Here is a 27,924-nt window from a genome sequence, read left to right as displayed (position 1 = left end):
ACAAAATATACTCTAAATGTAGCTAATGAAGATATTTGTTTGGATCAGTTCCAAAAACTGAATCAGTTATTCTGCTGGTTCTAATGGTAATTCCATGTAAATTCTACATACGCTGATCCACGTGTTCTAGATAAAATCAACACAGAGAGATGGATAACTGACAAGAAAACACAATGCTTCCCTCACTCAGTGGTGGAGGCATGAAAAGAGTCCTGCAGATGATTTTTGCTGAGCATGAAATATAGAAAAAATGCACAATTATTTCCTTTCCTTTGACTCCCATCCAGTTTTAAAGTCTCTAAAATTTGTCATGCCTTAATTAACTGATTTGGACTTGTTAAAAAGGGCATGGATTCCAGAGCGTAGTAAATTCTCTGATGCTCGAACCTTGTGCTAACACTAAAGAACCACAGACTCCCTGAAGCAGCTGACTGAGGATTGAAAAATCATTTCAGATAGAACTGCCCACATGCTGGGCATAAATAAAAGCAAAGCTTTAGACAAGGATGTAGACAGATGAGTGATGATGCACTTGTCTTACAATGCTGGAACAAACTGATCTGCATGGAAGAGTCATCAGAAGGAAACCTTGCCTGTGAAGTCAATTTATAATTTAAGCAAAATAATCTAGATAAGCCAGAAACATTTGGGAAACAAATGCTATGGACTGATGAATTTCTCTAAAGTTGTTTTTCGAGCAAAAAAAGGATCAGTATTTGGTTAAGAACACTTTTCCAACTGTTAGGAATGCATGTGGATCCATTTTACTTTGGAGTTGGGTGGCAGCCAGTGGCACAGGAAACATTGGAAGGGATGATGGAACAATAAATTCAAGTAAATGTCTAAAAAAGGCAAATGTGACACAGTCAGTCAAGAAACAGAAGCTGACAAGACGATGGTCAATGATCCAAAACATACCTCAAAATCCCTCATGAAATACTTCAGGAAATGCATGAACATGTCACCAGAATGTTCTGAGAGTCAAACTGTGACTGAATTTCAATTGTTGTTGAACGTATTCTGTCACATTACAACATGTGACAAAAAACAAAATGCAAAACAGCTGTTGGTCATCTTTGATATAAGTGTTAAATGAAATAAAAGTATCTTCATAAGAGAAATAAAAATCCTTATTCTAGGCTGAACTCTGATACCGTCAGATGAGCTTTTTATCCATTTCATTAATCCACATCTCCAACACGCAGTCTGCTCGAGGGCATTATATTCTGACCTTCTATTTATAGACACGATCACTTGCTTTGACTTTGACACAAAATAAGGTTATGCTGACAAGCAAACACATGCTTTTTAAAAAAAGCAAAGGCCTAGAAGAACAGTGCTGCTCTCAAAAGCCAGTGAAGAAAAGCAGAAGCAATAGGCAGTGCCTCTAGCTGCAAAAGAATGGCAGAAACAGAGCAAGTTTTGCCACCTTAAATTATATTACATGCTCACGGTACAACCGCTTGGAAAGGATTTCCATATTTACCTGAAGGTATGTAAAAATGTCACGGGTCCAACCGAGGTGCCGGGAATTTTGTGCTCCACAAGCTTCAACTAAAACCCACAGGAATCATGATGACAAAAGCAGACACTAATTAGGAGTAATATGGCACCATGTACCAGATAAGGTTACAATTATTCAAATATATCTGCTCAGCGTGAATCAGACGCATAAACCACGGACAGTAAGTGCCTGTTGACCATTGTAGCAAAAATTCAAGACGGTGTTACACGGCGTGATTAAACTGACGATTCACCTAAACCTGAATGTTCCTCGACAAAATGCTTTGGCAGCTTTTCACAAGAAATGTTGAGTTCTGCCATGAAATAATTAACACAAAAAAGTGTTCCTCCATTAAAGCATTGCTTATTCTTAATTAGTTTCAGAAAACAAAGACACACCGGGTGCTGTTATATACGAGGTGAGCACCGTTCCCATATGTCTGAGGCGAGACAAATCATCAGAGAGGAGGCATGTTATACAATAGGCGAGTAATAAAACACAGTGGGGTGTGCTGTTTGGGAAAATGATGATAATGGTGTGTGATGCGGTGATGAGTCACTGTTCTCCTTCATGGTCTTGATGTACCACTGCATTGCACATTTTAAGATTTGCCCTGCCTAATTACACACTCATTTTAAACAGTTATCAGTGTAGTTGGATAAGTGGTATTAGAATCAGGGTGGCTGTACTTCAGGATCGGGGGGTAAAGTTGGAACCACTTTCTAAACAATGCAGTTTATAGCCTTCGGTCTCACCGGAGTAACACCACCACAGCAGCACAGACAGGTTCTGGAGCGACTGCAGATCATCAGCCAGAACATCTCTGCGTAGGCTGGAGGTCACAAAAAGACCTCTAATTATACATTAATTCTGTAGTAGCATCTTTCTTCTCACATACTGCACAGACAATATCAGAGATTCTCTCCTTGTCTGTCAGGGTAAAGCTCCTTTCATTTTTAGGAAACAGGTGCAGAGAGCACATACAGATAAAATGTTAGGATGTGATTGTGCCTGAACTAATATGATATGAGGAAATCATTAAACAGTTTCATCATAGACATCACAGTTCCAGCTTTTTAAATTAACATTACCAGTTGTGTAGCTTTGTGTGTTTCTGCATTCTTTCAGGCCTTGTGTTTATCAGTCGGGGTGAAGGGGGCGTGGTCTCTGTGTCTGACATTGAAGGTGGCATGGCATCAGTTGCAGTAGAGGAGGCATCACAACAGGGTTTTAACAATCACAGTAGAGAAGGTGTGGCCACTAAGATTGGCAATCACAGTGGAGGAGTCTTGGTCAGTGGGTTTACTAATTGCAGTAGAGAAGGTGTGGCCACTGGGTTTATTGGTCGCAGCAGAGGAGCCATGGCCACAGAGTTTGCCAATCACAGGCTGGTGGATTTACCAGTTGCACTAGGTTTATGGGTTGTAGTGAAGATGTGATGACTAGGCTTATCAGTCGTAGTGAATGTGGTTTGACCACAGGGTTAATAGTTTGCATTTTTTTTTGCTTTTTTTTGCAGCTCTTATATGACTTTCTTACAGGAGATGGGTTTGGAGTACAGCGCTCTTTATTTCCCAATCCGACATGTAATGAACAGTCACAGTGAGATAACTCTCTGTTGCCTGCGAGGTCCAGCTGTCTGTTGTTACAGTAAGACTGTGCTTCAGCCGATTCATTTTCGATGTTGTTGCACGTCTTTTTGTAGAGGTCAGGAATGACCTCAGTGCTAAAAAAAAAAAATGGACATGACGCGGGTGGAGAACTTTTATAAGGTGTCTAAAGCCCACATCACCGATCATGGAAAATGGCTGCAAATCTTTCTCTCGGAACCAGGTGTGTATGAATGCTGGAAGGAATAGGCTAGGGACTGTTGCTTTTTGGATGCCTGTGTTACCTGCTCTGCCATCCTGCTTCCCCACAGTGATATCGCAGGGTGATGGAGCTGCAGAAGTGTGGTCATGTTGGAAGTATTTCCATTTGCGTATGTAACTCGTGTGTAACACTGCTTGCACACAGTCATTTTTTTGTTTACCGTTTTTGTTTCATCGGCATCATAGTCCACAACAAATCCAAAATGTCCCCACACCTCAGATGTGAAAGACGGTGCTGCTTCCTTGTGTTTCTGTCTCACTTCACCGCTCTCCATGGTTAGATTGTGAAATCTGACACCAGCATCGCAAGCATGGTTACCGCCCCTAACTTCATCGCTCACTGATTGGATATTTACTCGTGGGGAGGCGTGTCTGTCTCAGCGCGTGGACATATAGTACAGGCAAACACACACAGGCGGTTCAGAGAGTAATAAAATGCATGGAAATTATTTCAACGAAAAAAATGCGATTCACATATGCATATTGAACCGTGGAAGTCGTACCGAACACTTCAATATTATATTGAGTATTGTAGCATCCCTTCATTTAAATAAATTTACCCAAATATTAGCTTCCATAGCATACAGCTTAATCCAGACTCCAAAACCACACATCAAAATATGAATGGATTTGCAGCACAGACTAGCAGGGCCAGAACTTGTGGAACATCACAATGGAGCAGATATGCAGTGCAAATCGCTAGACTGTATAAAAACATTGACAGACTGGGTAATAACAGAGTGGACATGGATCAGCTGAAGACAGTCCGGGTAATGAGACAGAAAGCACAGCTTGCGTAATGAAACAGGACACAGATGGGCAATGACATGGGGCACAGGATAAAGACGAATAGTGTATTGTCTAAAAATGAAGACACCCTTGGTAACTGAGGCTATAAAAAATATAAATTAACTGTACCGTTGTAGTAGCGTGAACAGCAGCACTTTCTTTTATGCAAACCATTAAATGAACCCCATTCACTACATACGCCTCTCTGAGCAAGCTTATTATTCTGTGTAGTAACAGTCACTATGTGGACTATTAACAGCAGGCACAAATAACCAGGAGGAATCAAAAACAGCCACAAGATATTCATTTTTGCTGTTGAGGTGTGAACGTGCTTTGGCCTTACAGGACTTCATAAATATAGTATAGTTCTGAATGCTGAATGGTGTTTAGAGATAAATAAACTGATTAATGGGAGGACTGTTGCCAGTCAAAGCTTTACAATGGCATATAAAATGGTTTATAAGCACTATAAGAGATGTCCACTAGCCTTGAGAATATATCCATTCCTTGGGACATTGCAGGCAAAAGAAGGGCTCCTTCTTCATCCTCTACACCCTTGTTAAGCAAGTGAAGCAATTGATAAGGAGCGACATTATTCTGTGCTAGATGTGTTTAAAGCACTTGAACGGAGTGCTATGGGTGATGCTGACCAATTCACTGCTCTGAAGGGCAAACTCGTCACATTGTCCTTTCCACAAAATCTTGTGCATGTTGTTGAGCTTTTAAATCTGTCAAATGGAATGACCGGAAAAGGTGATTTAAAGGTCTGCGGCAGCTCAATCTTCAGCAAGAGATTTCTTTGCCGGTTTGTGGGATCATGAAGAACTGTTTTCACTGTGAGTTAACTGTGCTAATTGTTTTCAGGTTTGATTTGTTTGTTTTGTACTTATTATTAAACTATACATTTACAATAATGCACTCTCTGAAAATCAGACTAAACTAATAAGGATTATGATTTAGACAAAACCAGATCATAAAGCTTCCACACTCTGACAGTAAAGAGTTTTGTATATTTCAACCCCCTGTAAAATCATTATATCACAATGCCTTGCCTCTCCCTCTGATTAATGACCTCGATAACACACCATAATAACCCAATCAGTAGCAGCTACGCATTAAGTACAAACAGCCACACTGAAACATTGCGTCCATGCAAGAACCTGACTCTAATTAAAAGCGATACAGCTAGCGGAGACAAGTCTTAAGGAGGTGATGTGTTAGCTTGGTGTTGGACTACTGATGGGATGGTTGAGTTTGAATCCCAGGTCCATCAAGTCCCTTGGCAAGGCCCTTAACTCTCCATCGCTCAGTTGTATGAAATGAGATAAAATGTAAGTAACTCTGGATAATAGGGTTGTGTACCGAACTCGGTACATTTAAAGGTACTGACCAAATTACGTTGCTACTACAGAGTACTGATTCACATTATATCAATTAGTGCCAAATTTTGGTACATGAAAATGCGAGAGTACATTAGAGAAAGAAAGAGAGAGCATCACCATGTGAGGCGATGTCACCCCTGCAACTTGTTCAAACACAACAACAGCTAAATGAAAACATTCCCAAGTGTGGTTGTGTTTTACAAAATTTGACAACGCTATTTGCAATATTTGTAATTCTAAATTCAAGGGTGCAAGAGTGGACAGTATTTAGCAGCCTAATCTCCCGCAGCAAAAGTTGGTTTTGGAGAAAACGACATTTTCACAGTGATGGTTGCCGTTACCATAACTTTAGCAGTTTTCTAGGTTTTCTAGTTAAACAAATAGTAATGTTACCGTTATGTGAGATGTCCTGAAACCGTAGTATGAAAACCACTAGAAGTAGCCTACTATTTATTGGTAAATATTACAGTATACAAACATCACACACAGTGGCAGACCAAGGCAGCTCTGGCATAATGTCAATAACACTTCTATAAATGACAAACAGTTTCTTTACAGTTATTGAGGTAAACAAGCAAAAAAATAGCTGCCTGTTCCTATTAAAAGGTCATTTGAATTAGTAGAATATTTGCAAAGTAAGCCTGGGAAAAATAGGGCCCATTGTTCATTTAAGTGATACAGGGCTTTTGCATGATATGTTTTTAAAATATCATTATTACTGTTGTTGTAAAGTGCCAAAAAAGGTACCGTTGGGTACCGGTACCGAATACTGGTAGCAGTAAAAATGTGAAAGGTATCCAATCATCTGGATAAGGGCATCTGCCAAATACCAGAAATGTAAGTGAGGAATAAGCCTTCAACCATCTCCGCTCTGTTATTAATATAAACCCATCAGAGAGTGCTTTTTACCCCATTAGAAAGTAGGAACATTGAGCTGATCAAATTCTGTCTCGGTCAAAAAAAAAAGAAAAAAAGATGACATTTAAGGTCAGATTTATGCACAAGAAAGCTGGGGTCAGGACGGCCTGGCACCACAGGCTCACGGGGAAAACACAGGAGCGATGACTGAACAAAACACAAGCTGATGTCATTTAGATCAAGCTTTAACTCCATAACAGAGAAGAATGGGACAAGTGGGATGCTGTATGATGGGAAGAGAATAAAATATGTTTAAAAAGACATTTGCTGTAAATCTTAAATAAGAGATTTAATAGAGAGCTGCAGTGTAAAACATGTTCGTCATACACAGCATGTCCTGAATATTTTATTCTCCTTTTATCACAGCTATTGGCCCACAATTAAATGTTTTATTCAATAAAGAACAACAGCTTATAAATAAGTAAATAAATCAACTGTAGTTATGAAGCTAGATTTAAAAACAACTACACTTGTGCTGTGTGTTAAATAGTATAGAATAGAACCTTTCTACACATTAATACATACAATTAATTTTTTGGGAATGTCCGGGAAGCTAGTTCCTTCTTTCGCTCATGTTTTAGAAATTAGAAACATTTTGATCTTTTTTTCCGTCTGGAGTTTCTATGACAAAAAACACAGCTTGACATCTTACTGAGAATCTACAAAGCTACTACTTTTAATCATCATCATTTGAAGGAGCTGTTGTTCTTGAATCCATTAGAACACATTAGTTGTTGTTCTTTCGGCTGCTCCCTACGTGTATGAGGGGTCACCAACTAGTCCGCACAACAACTTGGTACAGGTTTCATACCGGATGCCCTTCCTGACACAACCCTCCCATTTTTATCTGGGCTTGGGACCGGCACTGCATCCAGTGGCTGGGAATCAAACCCGGGCCTTCGGCATGGTAGGTGAGAAACCTACCACTGAGCCACCAGCGCCCTATTAGAACACATTAGTACAGGTGTATTTTTACTATTTTCAGAGCTGGTATTCTAGCCAATGAATCAACACCAATCAGAATCAAGAATTTAACTTTTAATACTCTACTATGAATATTTAAATACTACAAAGAACTTATTAACTTTTACATTGAGTGATTCAGAAAATCCAAATAAAATACAAAGAGAAAATTCCATAGATGGAAGACTTGACCAAAAGTGTGCAGTGGGACAGGGCTTCACTGTGAATTAGTGTCCCTTCACTACAGAAAATCTCTTCAAAGAAAGACTCTCTAGTGAGATCCTGAGGGACAACGTGAATTCTGACAGCTAGAGCATGAAGCCAGGACTTCCTCTCCATTTCACTCCTGCTCTCATCAGCAGAAGTGTTTGGTCTCGCCTTCCAAACAGCACTGACCCTAATACAGTGAGAGGCACATATTCATGGGGTAAATTATAGAGGGATGGCAGAGGAAATAGGCCGCTGCCCTCAGGACTGCATCATATCTCTGTGACAGTGCATGGGTTGGATTTCAAATAGCAGCACATAAGCCTTAAGCTAGTGTAAAACGACACACACACACACACACACACACAATGTTTAAGAGTACACCCACTCCTACTCTCTCCCACACTTCTACTCTATTCTACTCTATATGCCAACTCTATTTAAAAGAGAGAATGATTACATTTGTGCATTCTCTGAGGACTTTATTTACTTTGGCTGGTCAAAACCTTTCCAACAAAAACTGTCAGACCACTGCAGTGACTACCTCACAAAACACAACCTTCCAGACCATTTGTAATGCTTAGTGAATGTGTAATCAGTCCTGGTAGGGCCCTTAGCGCCTTCTTCACTGCTGCTAGACATGAATATGAATTAAGGCCATTTCACATGCAGTATTTATTCTGAACCTCACCTCCTAGTTTCTTCAGGACAGGTCTTTGGAATAAAACCAACCCAAGCAAAGTGCAAGTTCAGCAAAGAAATTAACCCTACTGGGACTGTACTGACCTGATCCTGAAAATCAGTAATGAAACAAGTCATTGGCTCAGATATTTGATCAGATACACTATATTGGCACAAGTTTTTCAGGGGTTGGACTCGGCCCCTTAGTTCCAGTGAAAGGAGCTCTTAATGCTTCAGCTTCATACCAAGACAATTTCATGCCCCCAACTTTATGGGAACAGTTTGGGGATGACCCCTTCCTGTTCCAACATGACTGCACACCAGTGACCAAAGCAAAGTCCATAAGGACATGGATGAGTGAGTTTGGTGTGGAGGAACTTGACTGGCCTGCACAGAGTCCTGACCTCAACCCCATAGAACACCTTTGGGATGAATCAGAGTGGAGACTGTGAGCCAGGCCAGAGGTTTTGGGACATCTGCCTTTACATGCACATGAATGTAATATGGAGTTGTCCCGCCCTTTACAGCTACAACAGCTTCAACTCTTCTGGGAAGGCTTTCCACAAGGTTTAAGAGTGTGTTTATGGGAATTTTTTGGACAAGAAGGTCTGGCTTGCAGTGTCCGCTCTAATTCAACCCAAAGGTGTTCTATGGGGTTGAGGTCAGGACTCTGTGCAGGACAGTCAAGTTCCTCCACACCAAACTCACTCATCCATGTCTTTATGGACCTTGCTTTGGTCACTGGTGTGCAGTCATGTTGGAACAGGAAGGGGTCATCCCCAAACTGTTCCCACAAAGAGCATGAAATTGTCCAAAATGTCTTTGTATGAAGCTGAAGCATTAAGAGTTCCTTTCACTGGAACTAAGAGGTCGAGCCCAACCCCTGAAAAACAACACCTGAACTCAATGATTTGGAGGGGTGTCCCAAAACATTTGCCAATAAAGTGTACTTATTTCTCTGAAACATTTTAAACCACTTAAGTGAGTGGTGACACAATACAGATGTTGCATTGAATACACAACACAAATTGTCTTAAAACACACCATCATTGTGTCTTATTTTTTCTTTATAAATTTTTTGCATCAAAAATGGAAAATTGGAATCAGTGCAAGCTTGGACCTGAATGCAGAAAGCATACCTGTGGCAGTGTGTCCTGATTGTTGATGCTGGAGAACCCACAAAAAGACTAATGCTAATGCTTCAAACTGTCCATCCATTCATGTTCATTCTTTCATAACTATATATTCATATATATATATATCTCCATTCATTCACATCCATCCATCCATCAATCAATCTTCATTATCCTCCAAATTATTACTAACTATTGCAAATCTATTCAGAGTGTAACCTAAGCTCAGGATCAAACCAGTGTCCATGGAGCGGAGCCACCATGCTGCCCACTGGCTATTTATGTTTATTTATCAGTTTGCATTTGCTCACTTTGCACCATGCATGGTTGATTTTGCTAATAAAAATGTAAGATCAAGTTCAGTGTTGTCTTGTGAACTGGACTAATAGGTGAGGAAGAGCTTTAATTATTTGTTAAAAAACAAAAAGTACATCCACTACTAACGATAGCTACAATTCAGCATTTTTAGAAGGAACAGCACTTCACGCCCCCATGTCGGGGATGATTCAACACTGAGCAGTGAATCACCTAGCCTGTCTGTTTCACACCATTACGCCTTTGATCAATAGATAGAAACTCACGCTATACGAGATGTCGGCAGAGATGACGTAGGCCTGTGTGCTGGCGGCACTGCTGTAGATTTACCTGCAAATATGTTATATTTCCCATCATGCTATGAGTTGTGGAATCACTTCTGTGAGATGCAACACTGCTGAACCTGCCAGGAATATGAAGAAATGTTCATGCTCTGGTGAGAGCAGACACCAGTCTCCCCGCTTCGGTCATTGTGTTACCGAATCCGTCCCTGCTGTCATGATATTTGACACTAAATCAATGGACATGAGACCATGAGGAATTCTCCTTCGCTGTCCCTTCCTCTCCCTCAGCAATCTGATCTCCTGAGCTTAAGCTTCAGGGGTAAGGACATCTGAGATGTTCTTCCAGCTTAAATTCATTCCCAACAGCAGCCAACGGGGAATGGGCCACGCCTTCGTTGTAACGAACCCTAAACGACGGCATACATGCGTGAATTTACTAACACAATACTTGACCTTTACATTGGGAAAAAAACATCAAGTGGAGGTGTTATGATTTGAAATTTTGTCTAAAAATACCATTTTAACCTTTTAAAAAACACTGCACTTCCCTGTACATATAAAACAAAAGTCTCGTCATGTTAGAGTGTAGTTTGAGAGAGCGCAGTCCTGCTTAGCTAAAACCAGATAATTGCGTGAGGTTAACAACACAAACGAAAAGCTCTCAGCATGGTCTGCTGTAGCACATGTTTAATGGAGTCCATTCTCACACAGGAGGTTTTTGGGGAATGCTAACCAGACACAAAGCAGGTATGACCCTCTGTGGTAAGGAACCTGATTAGGTAAACAAAATAAATGTGTAAACTGTAATAGATAAAAAGTCAACAGTGAGGCCATTGAGGATGAACATAATGATCTATTTATATCATTTCAAGCTTGAAATTAGTCAAATGTTCTGAAATAGTGTAGTTTGAATGAATCTACTATTTGTTATACTCACAATCCCAAAAACATTTCAACTTTTTTTCTTATTTAATAAGAGATTATTTTTTGCAGTGCTGGACCGATTGCCCCGGATGTCCTCGACTCTGGGCTGCAGCTGGCTGTAACTAAACTATGAGCTAATTTATGCTCCTTGGGGGTAACGCGAGATGTTTGACATTTCGGTTAACATTAGGAGTGAATGTCTTGCCTGGATTTGCAACCTCCGACACTGCTGCTCCTTTCTGAATGGTAGTGTAAAAGCAGTACAGTAATCATCCTGAAATTGATGCTTTACCTATAACATCATGTCCCCAAGTGTTTTATTCTTGCTATATCATAATTTACACAACGATTAGTGCTTTTAAACAGTTCAATATTATGGAACATCCATTAAAGAAGTTATTATTTGTTATATCAGCTATAAACAGCCATTCTTTACCTCTTTCTTTAAATGACTAAGATCAATAAATAAATACATAAATTAAAATCAAAACACACAACTTGTCAGGTTTCCAAGAAACCATGAGCTGTTTTATGTTTTTCTTTATTAAATAACACCGTCTATTATTAGTCTTAGATTATGCGAAGCATCTGCCACAGGCGTCCCTGTGAATGAACAGAATGTTAAAGTGAGTGCTTTAATATAACCCTGTGATCTGAATTACAGCTGCCACTACTTTGTGCTCTGTGGTATAAGGTATCATTTCAAGCTAGGTGTTTTATTGGCCGTGGGATGAGACGGGGTCAGAAGAAGGTCAGGAGAAATAGTGTGGCAACATTTGCCTTTCAAAAGGTGTCCTGGAGAATAAAAAAAGAAGCCGATAAGAGCAGTCGAACCTTTCAGACAAAGCCAGAGATACCGGCTTATGTTTGTCTCCCTCACTCTGCAAACTGTAAATGCAGCTAATAGATCAGTGAAATAAAGCTTCTTTACAAAGAGAGGAAATCGTTTATCATAAGAATAGCCAGTTCTCTTGTCATGCGTTTCCTTTCACTTTTAAGTGTACTGCCATCAGTATGCCACACTGTCAGAGAGGTGTTTTATTCAGAACAGGGATTAAGCACACATAAAAGACAAGAGCAGAGAAAAGCAGCTCTGTGGGAGAGGCTAACGAAACTCTGAAGCTTCCTCGCAATCGAAGCTGTTCCAGTTCACAAAACCTTTATTACAAAGAGCTGACAACACTGACCGGTTTTCTAGCAAAAATTATATACGAGAGAAACCTCTCCTCTGTCTTCCATAATTACCCGAGTAAAGCACAATGTTTCTTACAAGAGACTCGGCTCTTTCACTAAATACAGAGGACTTCGTGTTCCCAATGTTTCATGAGTCACATGTCCTTAATTTGACCTCACAACGAGAAGATTTTTTTCCAAGACATACCATTGTAAGATTAGCTGAAGAGCCCAGTATAAAACTCAGCAAACAGTGGCAGTAAAGCAGCTAAGACCTTGAGAATTGGAGATTTAGATAATTAGATATTTCACCAATGTTGTGTGTAGAACTCCTGAAGACGAAGGATAAAGAAAAAACAGTCTGCTTCGTGATGTTTATTTATCGGATCAGCTATAATTATATTGAAATTGCATAATTAAAACTATTTTTTCCAGCCATCACTCTTATTTATACGTGAACTATAGTATGTATATTTCAGTGCTATATTGTTTTGTACCACTGTTGTGTAATATATCTTGCACTATATTGCACAAAGTCTTATGTAAAACCTGTCCAACTTTTTTTTTTGTTTAACTTTTTTTTTTTTTTTGTTATTTCTTTTCTGCTGCAGCATCCAAGAGAAAATGCAGACTAAGTATTTTGTTGTACATATATTGAAAGCTTTAATAAGAACATCTGTACCCTTGTTCATTTATGCATTTATCAAGTTATGTGACAGCAGCAAAATGCATAAAATCACACAGATACAGGTCAAGAGCTTCAGATGACGCTCACATCGAACATCAGAACGAGGGGAAATGTGATCTCAGTGACTTTCTGACATGGAAGCGGTTGCCAGATGGACTGGTCTGAGTATTTCAGAAACCGCTCGTCTCTGAAGATTTTCACACACTACAGTCTCTAGAGTTTACACAGAATGGTGTGAAAGACTGAGTGGCAATTCTGTGGGCTGAGATGTCTTGTTGATAAGAGGTCAGAGGAGAATAGATAGACTGGACACCTACAGTGAGTCAAATGTCCACTCTTTACAACCACGGTGAAAAGAAAAGCATCTCACTGACTCTAAGGCACAACACACTAACTCCTGAGGCTGGAATATTAGCATATTCTGGAATTCTGGAATAGCAGCAGAATTCCACATCAAGTTGGTGGTAGCTCTGAGTCTGGGACATTGCCCAGAAGATCAAGATTCAAGCCCCAGCACCACCAAACTGCCACCGTTTGGGCCCTCCAGACTGGTTGTACATGAAACAACAGTTACAGTCCACTTTAATATTATGGGCTATTTTGTGTGGATTCATACTGTATAACCTCAGTTATGGTCATATGGTCATTCCAGCATAAAACGGTTAAACACTGTATATTTGCAAGAAGAAAAAAAATTCTTGTAGTCATTCAGTTTCTATATTAGAGTTAACACACGTACACGTACACACACACACACACAATTATAAACCACAGCAATTTTATTAATTAGGAAATCTAACCCAAAAGGAAATAGAAAAAAACATCTTAGGTGCCAACAAAAGAGCAAATTACAGTCATAAAATCTGAAAAAAATCTTCAAGAAAGAATAAAAATGTGCCACTGAAATTTTGTTGAAGTGTCAAAAGGGTCAGAAAAGAGCTAAAATTAAAAGCCACAGGAATCCAGCATTTGATGGCTTGGACGTTATCTTGGCACGGCAGAGTGCGAGAGTGAGGAGTGTGAGAAGCCAGGACGCGTGCAGCATTAGAGACCAGTGAAGCGGCCATCAGCATCACATCAATAAAGCTTTTGAGAGGGAAGTCTAGGGGTCGTGCAGCTAGTGGGAGTACAGAGCGAATGTTCGAACCCTTTTCATGGCAGCCAGGGCAGCTGGTGGCATGAGGTAGTGTCGAGTGCCAGCATCTGATCAAACCACACAGAGAAGCCTGTGGCACTGGACAACATGCCAAAGTGAAAAGGGCAATAAATGAATATGCTTAGCTGAGACAGTGCATAGGTACTTTCTAAAAACCACAACAGTTCACAGCTATTAAAACACCGCATGCTAGTTGTATATTGGTACAAATGAGACATGAGAAGAAATGGATAAATAAATAAGTCACATTCTGCCAAAATCTTATTTCCCACGTGCTGGATATAAATCCATATAAAAGATAGGAGGTATTGTAAAGGATTTCTTTAAAAATAACCATATAAAAAGTGTTATTGAAAGCCTTTACGATAGTTAAAACACCTAAATAGCTAGTTTGCTGGGTCACAGTGGTCTCCCCCCCCCCCAACACTTTTCTGTTATTATTTAAAAGAAAATGACCCTCACTTTCCTCCAGACATTTTCTCACATGCAGTTCAAGATGTGGGATTTACGTATCCAGGTCTGCCAAATCTGCTGGGTTTTTTCCCTCAAATTTCAGCACGTTATAATCTTCGTTTTATCTTTTTCTAAAGCAAACTGTTTTCCAAAGAAATTAAATTTTCCAGAAAAGCACTGAAGGATGCCGAGTGTTTTTTTTTAATCTCCTGACCGGTCAAGTTTTGGCTCTGGTGGTGAGAAAAAACATCATAGAGAAAATTTCTTCTTATAAAAGGGTGAAATGAGTTAAATTAGTATTAATGAACTGAAAAAATTATAAAAATCCAATATTTCAATGTACAGCTAACTTCTACTAGTTTTTGGACACTGGTTGGTAATCAATATCAAGGACCAGTCCTACTTTAGCTATACACTGGTCTGTGGTCAGCTTTCTACCTCCAGAAGCTAATCTATATCTTCTTCTTATTCTTCTTTGGGCTTTTCCCTTCAGGGGTGGCCACAGCGAATCATCTCTCTCCATCTATCCCCATCTTCTGCATCCTCAACACTTACACCCACTAGCTTCATATCCTCATTTATTCCATCCAGAAACTAATCTACATCTAATCTTTATTATTAGTAAGAACAACAACAATACCCAGCCTGTAATCTGGTCATTTTTGGAGCAGGGTATTGGTTCTGGTAATGAAAAGCGCTTACGGTTATAAAATATCAGGGAATATATAATAGTAGTCTGAGGACAGACACAAACCCAGACAACATGCAGAAATATACACACAAATGTGTAAATTATGACATGTACTGTAATATCATCACCCTGTGTGTGAGTGACTCACATCTACATCTACATCATACACAGGGCTGAAAAACACTTTGATTTGAGATCTTGGTGTGAATCTTTAAAAATCAATAGAGGACACGGCCAGTTTTTCACTGCCTGACTGTGTGATGAATAATTAATATCCTCTAACTTTAATGACTTTTTTATGAGACACAATCCATACTCTTACTAAGCTGTACCCCAAGGGAGAGAATGAGGGGTGAAAGAAGATGATTTCTACGTTTGTGGTACTTAAAGCGGCTTCGCCGTAACCTTTAGTTTGAACTTTTTCAATCGTAACAGGCGCATGTCTGAGTCTGTGTGTTATAAAGTGAAAGCCTATTGGCAAAAACGAGAGCTTCGGGTTTTCAACATTTTTTAATTAAACCCTGTTACACGTGCGGTGAAGAAGAACACATCAGTGTTAAAAGAAGAGGGTTTCAGCGCTCAGTATTATAATTGGTTTGGTTCGTCAACAGATTTTACGTGGCCCAATTCTGTCAATAGTTTCACTCAAGGGTTTCGGAAAATTCCTGCGCAATAAACAAGAAAACATCTTCAACCTTGTTAATGTTGACATCAATGTAAAATATAAGACATGACCAGAAGGAGTAACACACTCTCGTGTCCATAAACGAGCTGAAACGGATTAGAGAGAGGAGAGTAAGCTAATGAGGTTTAGTTCCTAACAGTAAGACTTCCCTTATTAAAACCATGACACCACAACCACTCCAAAAAACATTATCTTCATATAACAGCATGTCCCAAAATGTTTTATTCCTCTTATACTTACAGTTATTAATGAACAACACATCATACCTTTATCTGTTTATATAGCTACATAAAACTTATACTATTAGCTACTAAAACAAACAAATATTGTAAGAATCTGAACAGGGCCAGTGTTGCTCTGCTGCTTACATCCGGTGTGATTTACACACATCCTGCTTGTCTTGTTTTAAACTAATTTAGGTAAAGTTATATTGTATAATATAATATATTTGTTAGACATTCATTTATCTTAGACCAGTGTTTTTCTCTGCTTTCTTTTCACTCTGTCTGTAAACTGGAAATGTAATGTAAAAGTGTCAGACTGCAACACAGACAGCATCAGCACTTCAGTAGAGCTGTGTTTGGGAAGAGAAAGCATCATTACTCGAGCTGAATATTTATTTATTTATTTATTATTTTTTTGAACAGGAGGACTAATACATCAAAATCAAAAAAGAAAAATCCAATAAACAGGCTGGTAGGGCTACACAACGGAGTTAGAACTGTCTAGCAATTAGCCAACTACATGAGCTACAGCCTAATTAGTGACGATGTAGGTCATAAGCCTAGCTAGATATTGACAGCCATTGACAAAAGACCCCCATTAAAATTGCTGAATTGTTCGACGGTTCTCCGCCACATGATGTTCTTTAGCTGCTGTTCAATTCATCATGCTTGGAGACGGACCCTGTGAGACTGTCAGCAGCCACGTTTATCCAAAGAGAACAAACTCTTCTTAACACACCCAAAAGTTTGGTGCATAATTAACTGAAAACCTTTAACATGGTCCATTTTCTACTATAATTGTTCTGAACATTCCCCTGAAAGCCAGTGTGTGTGTGTGTGTTTGGTTTTTTTTGCATATCTGAACCAGAAGTAAAGTTCTAGCTAAAGTTCCTTCCGATTCTGATGAAAGAAGCTCCGCCTCCCTCTGAAATTTTAACCTAAGCTACGTATGTACCTTGTATTTTTACGATATGAAACAAATACTCAGTTTGATCGTCCACATCTCCAGTCTCTCTGTAATGATGTCTGCTATCATCTGGATGGAGTATGAAAAAACTCTTCTCTGTTTTGATGAAGATTTGATGGCAGAGGAACATTTTAGAATGTGAATCCTGAACCTGACAAACTGATCTGATCAGACTGTCTGTCTGTCTGGCAAGAACTTGATCAAATCACACTTGACATCAAGGCTGCAGAATGAAGAATATGATACATGCGTGTGAATAAACGGGTGATGAACAGTCCATTCATACGATATGCTTAAGGTTTTTGTTGGGTGTTGGTCAATTCATCATCTACACATCTAATGTCTGCACGGACTTTTGAAGCCAGATCTACTTTGACAGTTTTCTCAAATGCTGAATCATAACACATGGCCTGGAGAGAAAGCAGCACTCCACATCCACCATTTGCATTTCGGTCAAATTAGAATCAACATGGAGAATAATAAGCTGTAGCTGTCAGGAGAGGAGAAGATTCTTAGCTGATGAGTCAGTGCTCAAATTGCTTCTTCCCACAGCTGGAGGATCAGGCACTCAGCTTGTTGTGAATAATGCTAGTGCTGTTTTAGAAATGCGCTGGAAGATGACAGCTTAATGATGCGTAGCACTTTTTTTTTTTAGAAAGTGGAAATTGCAGATGGAACCTTGAGTCTTTGTTTAATTGTTATGTAACCTAATTTATATGGAAATTATTCCTCGGTTTATTCAAGGCTTTAATGAACCTGTCCAAAGATGAGTGAACTAAGGTGTTAATGTGGTAACTTAGTGGTTAAGGTGTTGGACTCCTAATCAGAAGGGTGTGTGTTTGAATCCCAGGTTCACCAGCCTGAGCAAGGCCCTTAACCATCAATTAAAAATGTAAGTTGCACTGGATAAGGGTGTCTGCCAAATGCTGTAAATGTGTTCCTTAAGAGTCATGTTAGAATCAAAATGGCTTCATCTCAGGGTCTATGAAAACAAAACGTTCAGAGTAGATCAACTTTATGAAGGACTTTTACTGTGTAAGCTACATTTATTCAGACCACAGTATAGAATTATAGTATATCATGGACAGTGAGTTACTCAGGTACATAAGACACGACTTCCTAAATTCTGTCTACTAAGAAAAAGGAATCAACAGGTTTCTCTGTCAAACTACTTACATTAAAAGTACCAGGCTTTTTTAAATTTTCCTCTAAACACCAAGTACAAAATAAGTAAATAAATCGAAATAATGTCTAATAAGATCTCTTATAAAATTTTATAGTCTGGGAAATACACCGATCAGGCATAACATTGTGAGCAGTGCCAAGGGAAAAGTGAATAAGACTGAGTATCTCCTCATCATGGCACCTGTTAGTGGGTGGGATATATTAGAGCAGCAAGTCAACATTTTGTCCTCAAAGTTGATGTTAGAAGCAGGAAAAATGGACAAGCATAAGGATTTGAGCGAGTTTGACCAAAAGGGCCAAATTGTGATGGCTAGACCACTGGATCAGAGCATCTCCAAAACTGCAGCTCTTGTGGGGTGTTCCCGGTCTGCAGTGGTCAGTATCTATCAAAAGTGGTCCAAGGAAGGAACAGTGGTGGACCGGTGACAGGGTCATGGGCGGCCGAGGCTCATTGATACACGTGGGGAGAGAAGGCTGGGCCCGTGTGATCCGATCCAACAGACGAGCTACTGTTGCTCAAACTGCTGAAGAAGTTAATGCTGGTTCTGATAGAAAGGGGTCAGAATACACAGTGCAGGACGGGTCAGGGCTGTTTTGGGGACCAACACAATATTAGGCAGGTGGTCATAATTTTATGCCTGATCGGTGTAAATGTAATCATTGTACATAGTTCCTGGTGAGGCTGAGCATAAAAACCTAGTCTCAGATTTCTAGTGATTTTTCGAGTTTTTCACTGACTGCTCTAAAGGACAGGTAGATTACATGTGTGAGCCTCTCGTTTTTTATTCATAGTTGTCAAACACACAAGTAGGCTCAGTGACCCAGCGCACACCAGCATTTTTACTTCCCTCATTCAACAAGCAGAGAAGAAAAAACATACTTGTTACTGACTTTTGCCAAAAATAAAAAATAAAAACCACCACATAAAAAATACCCCCTCATCCCTCACGCTGTAACTACAGAGAACCACCTGCTGTACTACACACATCAGCTTTAACGGTCAGATTCACTGGAATGCATGTACATAGGTAAGAGTCGCAGGTATGTTTCAAAACTGAGCAAAAAAATGGCAGCATACAGCTTTCATATAACTCTTTTGCTATATAATATGGTTACACATGATGAGAAAAGACACTTTAATATTATCTTTTATGAAGAGAATCGTCCTGAGGCCATAGCCGAAATGCTCACTAATGACCTGTCGATGAACCAAACACAGTGTGCTATGTTAATGTACTCATTTATGTCTTAAATAGCTACCTCCCTTGCCATAGTTCATTAGATTAAGTTAGCCATCTTTTTTTAGCCAAGTCAATTAGGTTTCCAGGCAACTAAAACATGGGACTGGGCAACACACTGTTTGACTACTAGTACACAATATAAAGTAATGCATAACAGTCTAGTGAACAAAATGTAGGTTTTGGAAAATATAGTTATCTCAGTGAAACCCTATCAGTAGGCTTAGTTAGCCTCAGAGTAGTTTGCATGTACAGACTTATTTCCTGTCTCCATTTGTGTATTATTAAAATTTAGACCTGTACCTCAGAGCCATTTGTTAACACAGACATACGGAGATCTGTGTGTGTTCACCGGGTATCAGGTATCTACACTGATTCTTCTTTATACTCACTCAGGTCTGAATTCGGCACACTACCCAGTGAGTCCTGAATGAAATTTCAGATTGTCATTGCGTTCTCATTACGGCTGTATTGTAGGAATTCTCTGGCCGTTCTCCACTAACCTCTCTGAATGCCGGAATTGTTTGGGTGCAAAGAATACCAAAGAGAATTCCAAAGCATCTCTTTATGCCAATGTCTTCCCGAGGCCAAAAGAAATGCTTTTCATTCTTCAATTCAGCCCTGTGTATGTGTGTGTGTGTGTGTGTGGTTGAGGGACAGAGAGAGAGCTCCTGTAATTAATGGACACGCAGACTGGAATAACAAAGGCATCATTACTGCTCAAAGCATCCACAGTATTCAGAGCCTTGGGTCAGAGGTCACCCCAGGCTTTGTGAGCTACCACCATTGGTTGTTGAAAAGACAATAAACCCTTTGATACAGCCATAAACTTTTCACAGATGGATGAATTTAAGTTTGGATTCATTTTAAAAACACAGAGGTAGAAACTCCAATTCGGGGAGCGGTTCGATTTTATTCTGCATTTTAAATAATCCGGAAATTTCTGCAGATTACCCATTAGTTACTTTAACACTAGCAAAATTAAACATTGTAAAAACAAGCCCCTACACAGTTTATTATTTGTCTTAGATGTGGAGCTGTACATTCCCCGTGTACATCGTTACTATGGAAACAACAAGGTATCAGAAGTGCATTGATATGAACCCGTTATCTGCTCCGATGCATACACTACTGTTAGAGTTACTGTGATAAAAAATGAATCAACACTTTCTGACCGATCGAGTCGGAGAACACAGCGGTGCTTTGTCATAATGCTGGAAAATGCTCTTGAATTCGGTCTAGTCTAATCGCAGGGGGAAAAAAATGCCTAGACAACACATCACTCACGTTTCATGATTTCTCACCACACAATGGTCTGAACATAAAAGTGCTGAAGGTCAGAGGAGAAGCTGCTGCATCGTGTGTAGGTCCATTAATTGTGTCATGCAGTTAGATGATTTTATTTTGCTTTTCTGCATTTTATATATAATCCTAAAGGAGGATAAGTGCTGCTGTCTAGAATAGAGAGATACCAAAGTTGAATAAAGTATAAGCGCTTACAGCAAAGAGCTTTTTTAGTTCCCAGCCAATCGGGCCACAAGCAGGACAGTGCCGAGGGAAGAAATGTTCTTGTTAGGCACGCGGTGTAACGTTCCATTGTTACTGCTCAAATTCTCTTAATTTCTCTTGCTATCTTTAAGGCTGCTGGGTCTGGTAAGACATTGTTATGGGGTACAGCATGAGCTGCGTGTTTCACATTAACACAAAACATAGAAAGAGCAGGGCAGGGCTTTGGGAACTCTGTTGATGAGAAGGTTGAAGGATTATCACTCGAGGTCATTTTTAGATACACCTTTTTTTTAATACATGCTCTTTGTAGATGTTCTCAGAGACTGTGTGTGTGTGTGTGTGTACACTGAATTTGTCAGCTACTGTTCATCAGTCGCTAGAGAAAGTTTTGTGCATGGAAACAGATGGGATGCTGTCTCTAACTGTGCAATGACAAGGTCAACGTTTAAAAAATAAAAAATAAAAAAAAACAGACGGTAATGCATAATGTGACAGAAAACATTTTAACCTTTGCTGATGACAGCACTGTAACCCAACCTGTTCTTCCTTCTCCTTATCTTCAATGTAATAACCCTGAGAAAAGCGGAGCTCTTTGCCGACCGTAATGTTTCGATCACAGTTAATGCAGAATTTGAGAATGCTGTATCAGCAAGATGAGAACAAAGGTATCTGAGAAACGTAACGGATCATAACGGAAACCAACAGGAGGCAGTTAGACGCTTAATGACAAATGACGTCCAGAGGGAATTAAAGGGCAGGAGAACGACAGAGTGCAAAGTGCGCACCCTGTGCCTGAAGGGGAGTGAGCAGCCGTTGCGCAGCACTTCTGTTGTGTTAAGCTGCAATGCAATGCAACAGCCTGACTTGAAAACCCGGCTATAAATCTGCCATGCCCAAATCACCTCAGGGCTCAGCTTCTTCTGCTTTAGCTGCAGCACCTCCAAAAGCAATTCCACAGCCCAAATACTGAATGTCTGCTTACTGCCAAGCAATTATCTAATATACCAAAGCTGATTTATGAAGCCAATTTGTTTAATACACCGATTAGGACGAGAACCTTAAAGCTCTGTTCATTCAGTGGCCCATTTGTAAAATTGAGCTTCTTTTTAATTTCTTTTGTATTTGCTCCTTTATGCTGGAATCCAACAATAAAGGAGAGGTTACATACAAACGCCACCAGAGCCAGAATTCCAGGCAGACTGATGAAAGATGAGACCTAACACAATTCCCAGGACATCCTCGCTAACACTCAGGTGAGAACAGGAGCTAAGAGGATTGCCTGGGAAAGATGTGCTGATGTCTTCTGAATCGACCACTACCTTCAAAATCTAAACCACTGCAGCGTAAAACAACAAGATGAAGAAACACTAAAGTCAGGAACAAATAAAAAAGTTGGGAAACTAAAGGAGGTGTGTGCCACAAGGAGTAGGATTAAATAAGATGCACAGCCTTCAAGGAGAAAACTCTAGAAGACTCCAAAGGGCAAGAAGATGCAAATAAGGGAATAAACAAACGCGCGATTCAGCATTCCAACATTCCGTGTCCGAAGACATTCACAGCAAAAACTAGTATGAATGACCCAAAGCGTGAGAATTAATGAATACATCTTTGGATCAAACTGAAAATAATTCAACATATTAATCTTTTCAGTTTTTCTGGTAAATGAGTATTGCCCTTGTTATTAATGTATAATGAACTAGGCTTAGTGTTCAGATATGGCTTTTTGTTCCAGTACTATTAAAAGGTATAATTAATAATGAAAGAAACCACCATAATATACACACTGTTCTTCCAGGAGATGTTCCTTCACCTGGTGCTTTGATGATGGTGATGCAGAGCCATGTTAATAATCTCCAGGTGTTCAACTGCATTGAGATCTGGACACTGAGTAGGTCAAGACATATTCAACTTCGTTTCTAAAGCACTGAGATTCACCACATGCCCTGTGAATGGGAGGGGGCTGAGTCATCCAGGAAGAGACCACACCCATCAGGGTGATAGAAGGGTTTCATGATGAGATGACCCGACAGAAGAACTTTTTAGTGATGTGTAGTAAACTTTCTAAAGTGGAACCAAACAATAGCAAGAAAATAAATACGTGCCCCATACGGTGTAACAGTGACTTTTCCTTCTTTTGCCATTTGTATACAGAGAATAAAAATCTTAAGCTTGTGGGAAATCTTGGTCTTGTGCTCTCAGCTGCATTACTAATTCAGACTGACCTGTAAGGAATTTCAGACTTGCAGATGTGGGTTTGTTTTAAGAATGCATGGCTCCTTTAATGGACACCATGCTTATTCATCAACTGAAAACTTGAAATGAAACAGAGGAACCTCTGGGGTAAGAGTTCACTATTCTGCATTATACAGGGTCTTTTTGTTGTTCTTCTTTTGTTTTTAAACTACATTTATTTAGTAAAATGAGGCTTTTGCTGAAATGCATTCATTTACACACCAAATGAAAATAAAAGTATGTAAAAGCTGTTAGAATTAAAAACTATATTTCAGTGTCTCAAGTTTGTTGAAATCAAGATCATTCTTTTATAAAATGTATATTTTACATTAAATAAAATCTAATGTAATAAATGTAATGTAAAAAATAATGTAATGTAACATTGGTGATAAACAAAATCGACATGTATAAGATAAACTGACTTAAACTGATATGATATATGGCATGATGTCATTGTGGCAGGTGGGCGGAGCCTAAAGCCTTCTTTAAAGTTTCCACGTTTTATGTGGACATGTGGGCGGGGTAGAGAGAACATAAAATAAACATTTGTCTGTTTCTACATTTTGTATTGCTACAGTTTATTATCAGAGGAATGATTGTCCTGACCAAAATTGTTTCTACACAGAGCGTCTGGTGTTAAATTTCAGCATCGGCGTGCGCTGCATGACATCATTTATTTGCTTTCTCTTAAGTGGCTAAAATAAACAGGCGGTACCAACAATGGGCTGTCGGCTCGAGTCACACAGCCAGGAGACATTTGCATATCCTTAGGCCTGACTCATGAGGTCAGAACGGCAGCTCTAACCTCAAACAATGTCCATATTTCCTCCTGATCTGAACACTGTGTTTCTAACTGACTGAACTCACGCTTTCTCTAGAACATAACAGCACACATGAGCTTGAAGCATTATTAATAAAAAAAAAATAGTTTAGATTTTTGTACATTTCTCATGGTCATGTTAGGGTCTAAAGGCATTTCACATGCAAACAACAAAATATGCAAATAGGTCAGCCAGGTAAACAGCTCTAAACAGGCAGAACTCTACAGCTGTACAAATGTTACTACGGCTTGTAAACGACCATGCACGCTTCTTTAAAGCAGCTGTATGCTGAACGCTAGAAACTGGTTCAACGCTACTGGTTGAATGTATGTTATGTTGCTATGTAACAACGATGTATTTTAAGCTGTGGTCACCCGCCATCAATTAAATCACAATCTTCGAGTGAGCGAAAACATCTTCACTTCATAATGCAGACTAATTAATTCATTAATTATTACAAGAGTGATGATGAACCATGCTGTAACAAAGAAATAATGATTGACCAAAGCAAACGTAGATATCCAAAAGCAGGAAGAAGCAGGAAGATGATCAGATCATGATGATAAAAAAATGATCAGAACATAATGTCTGAAGAGAGGATTTCACTTTGCTACTGCTCAAGGTCTTTTGGCGATTTTGGTGTCATACATTAACAGTTTATAACATACAAGTAACATGTGGATGGAAAAATTTTTGAGAACGAAGATGTTAAAATGTAAATGTCAACATTGCTAGACAGAGGCTTTGGCTGGACAAAGTCAGAAATTAAACATGTATTGGCCTTTATTACGGCCACATGTACATTACAGCACAGTGAAATTCTTTTCTTTACATATCCCAGCTGAGGAAGTTGGGGTCAGAGCACAGGGGCAGCTATGATACAGCACCCCAGGAGCAGAGAGGATTCAGGGCCTTGCTCAATTGCCCAGCAGTGGCAGCTTGGTGGTGCTGGGGTTCAAACCCCAATCTTCTGATCAACAACCCAGAGCCTTAACCCCTTGTGCCACCAATGCCCAGTTAATAGAGGCTAGTCCAAAAAGTATTTGGTATTATAGGCACTTATACCCATATAACACAGATTAATTGAATCAGTATAAAAGCCAGACACACAACGTCATGAAACACTGCCATTAGAGCAGAACACACATTGCATTGCAGTTGGTAAAGAACGTAAGACGGCATTGTTTACAATGTTTTGCTAATGGTCAGTAAATCTTAAGCTGTTATGATTTAAGCAGAATACCTGGCATATTTTCACATCATATTGAATCAGTAATGTGAGAACCTGATAACCAGCTGAACATTTCTTCTACAGTACTTTCTGGTTCTTCTAGTCAGCATACCAAGTGAACACATAAAACATGAGTGTAAATCTACAAGAACCCGGGGGTTCTCTGTTCAACAGATGACATAATGAACTCGCTTGCTAAGGGTTCATTGCTTTTCATATTCATAGACAGCACAGAAGTTCAAGAGCTGACGTAGGGTGGCTTGTTACCGAGCTGTAACGCTCAACTTTCAGATTTCACAGATCTTGTCTGTATTGTTGTGTTTACACCTCCAGGTGGAGAGGACATGGATAAGAGAAACAGAGTGTTTTTACAACTGAAGCATGCCGTTGTATTGGTATGCTGAATAATCGCTGACTGTAAAGACTGAAAGTTGTTATTCAGCCAAGTTTGTCAATATGAAATTAACCAGTGATGCATCTTGACGGATTTAGCCTGCTTTCCGTTCAGTGTACATGTATGACTTATCGTCTGAACTTGTTTTAAAATGCAAAACCAGTCAAATTCTCATTTATTGCTATTGTTTCAGATATGGTGTTAGTAATCAGTAATTATTATGGGATTTGTAAGTCCATGTCAGTGCATGCCTACAATGTACCACCGTTGTGTATTTATCACACATTCAGAACATGTTGAAGCACAGATCTGTGAAAGCAGAGCAAATTTCAGAACTTTCCAGGTTTGTTTGACCAAGATGATTTCTAAAGTACAGGAATGTCTTCATTACACTTGTCGCCGGTTTTAGCTCCCTTCTGTGAAATATCCATGTGAGCCCATGAAGTGAACGGGAGAGAAGAGCTGGAAGTGTTGAATGCTAGTTTAAAGACACTATATTATCTCTTGGATACATGTGAAACAATCGCCTGTGTGTTAATTACAGAAGTGCACACTTTTCAGACCGTGGGATGACAGCCGTGTTTTAAGATTATTACCTGTCACGATGTACGAGGTGATCCTAATCAATCTTTTAACAGAATGTGCAATTTAAAAAAATTACTATGTTCTGCGTATGTCATCCATCAGTAGGATCTGGGTTCATGCAAAAATGGTGTGAAGCTAAATGGGCAACACACACTCTTCATGGGTTTGAGGTATACAGATATTTTTCCATTCATCAGCATGTTTTATTCAGTCGGTTTGTCTATTAAAAAGTGCTGATGTTCAGAAGTTGGATCAGTGCATCCCTGAAACTCTGAAGCCTAAAGATATTTGACTATTACAAAAACACTCACAAACACCAATCCAACACTGAAGATCATCATCAAAGCTAGTACCGGAGAGGTTGTAAAGTCTGGAAGGGTTGGGGATCGGATCAGATGTGACTTTTTTCTTGCTGATTTCTGATCATGAATGTGATATCACAAAAAATGGAGATAAAGCAAGCTCATATCACATCCTGTATGGGGTCAGTATCGGGTATATCCAGAGCTCTGATGTGGGTGTTGTGTTGGAAAGTGGAATCAATGCATCCCTGAAAACAATTTATCCAGCAGCACCAGATAACTCTACAGTGTTTATCCAGCAGCACCAGTTAACCCTACAGGGTTTATCCAGCAGCACCAGTTAACTCTACAGTGTTTATCCAGCAGCTCCAGTTAACCCTACAGTGTTTATCCAGCAGCACCAGTTAACCCTACAGTGTTTATCCAGCAGCTCCAGTTAACCCTACAGTGTTTATCCAGTGGCACCAGTTAACCCTACCTCCTTATATATTGTATAAGTTGAGTTTGTATGATCAACCACACACTTCTAAATGAAGAAGCATACACTAACTACATCTGAAGCTAGGCTACAATCTGGACAATGCTGTGATCTAAAGAAAATGCAGAAGAAACACTTCTGTTCAGAAGCACCAGCTTGTCTCAGCTGTGTACAAGCAAGTTCTTTAGCAGAGGAACCTGGGGAAGATGTGAATGAGGTCGATGCTTACTTACCTGAGTCTTAAAGATTGCAGATCTAGATGTCTCAGTGGCTTAACAGGAACCTGGAGGAGAAATCCGGCTCCACAGACGGTCATATTCAGCTAAGATGTTACAAAGAACGAGATCATCTCGGTTCGTCTCGGCGAAGGAGGTCATGTTGGTGGTGGCGGGCTAGCTTTGTGTTTAGCTACAAGCGAGCGTCCGAGCAGCTGTTTGTGTTGCCCTGCTGTGGTCTGCACTCACAATCACACACCATTAACTTCAAAAGAAACCGCGTGCTCCGCTAGATCTTTCACCGACGTCTACCTTTTCGTTCAACTAAAATAAATTAGAATAAAAGTAAAGACGGTACACGGGGTGATGTTGGGGACAGCGCGCTCACAGCCACGCGCACCGCCACCGCCGCCACCTCGCAACGGGAGACGTCCAGCATTCAAATCGTGAACGCGCAGAGATATGCAGTGCGCGCGGCCGCGGTGACGTCACGGCCAAGGCAGATTAGATAGGCGCAGACGGCTGCAAAAAAGAACGACGTTTCTCTCTGCTCATTTCTAGCACCTCGTATATCCTGAATCAACTCCATCAGAGATATTTATACTCGGAAATATACTATTCTTTATATCTCACGTCTACAGGCGTATAACTATAATTATTCCAACGTTATTATACTGTTCATCAGTCACGTGACCCTGGGGTTGTCCTAGTTTCCTTCATGTTTAT

General features: G+C 39.8%; 1 protein-coding gene across 4 annotated transcripts in view; it reads right to left on the bottom strand.

The window, feature by feature from the left end:
* The window catches only part of arhgap32b (Rho GTPase activating protein 32b), a 111,702-nt gene extending 84,052 nt beyond the window's left edge, over positions 1–27,650 (bottom strand). For 3 of the 4 annotated variants that reach the window (XM_058416142.1, XM_058416144.1, XM_058416143.1), the window contains exon 1: positions 27,217–27,650. Coding sequence is in view for 1 of the 4 variants with exons in the window: in XM_058416143.1 (XP_058272126.1) it covers positions 27,217–27,299 (83 nt within the window). In the remaining 3 variants the exon portion in view is untranslated. The remainder of the gene's footprint in view (positions 1–27,216) is intronic. The other variant, XM_058416145.1, reaches the window with a different exon arrangement.
* Positions 27,651–27,924: the final 274 nt, after the last annotated feature.

This window comes from Hemibagrus wyckioides, linkage group LG18, assembly GCF_019097595.1.
Source record: "Hemibagrus wyckioides isolate EC202008001 linkage group LG18, SWU_Hwy_1.0, whole genome shotgun sequence".
In the NCBI taxonomy this organism is placed as follows: Eukaryota; Metazoa; Chordata; class Actinopteri; order Siluriformes; family Bagridae; genus Hemibagrus; species Hemibagrus wyckioides.
Note: the sequence above shows the minus strand (reverse complement) of the source record. Positions and strands in the feature narration are given on the sequence as shown.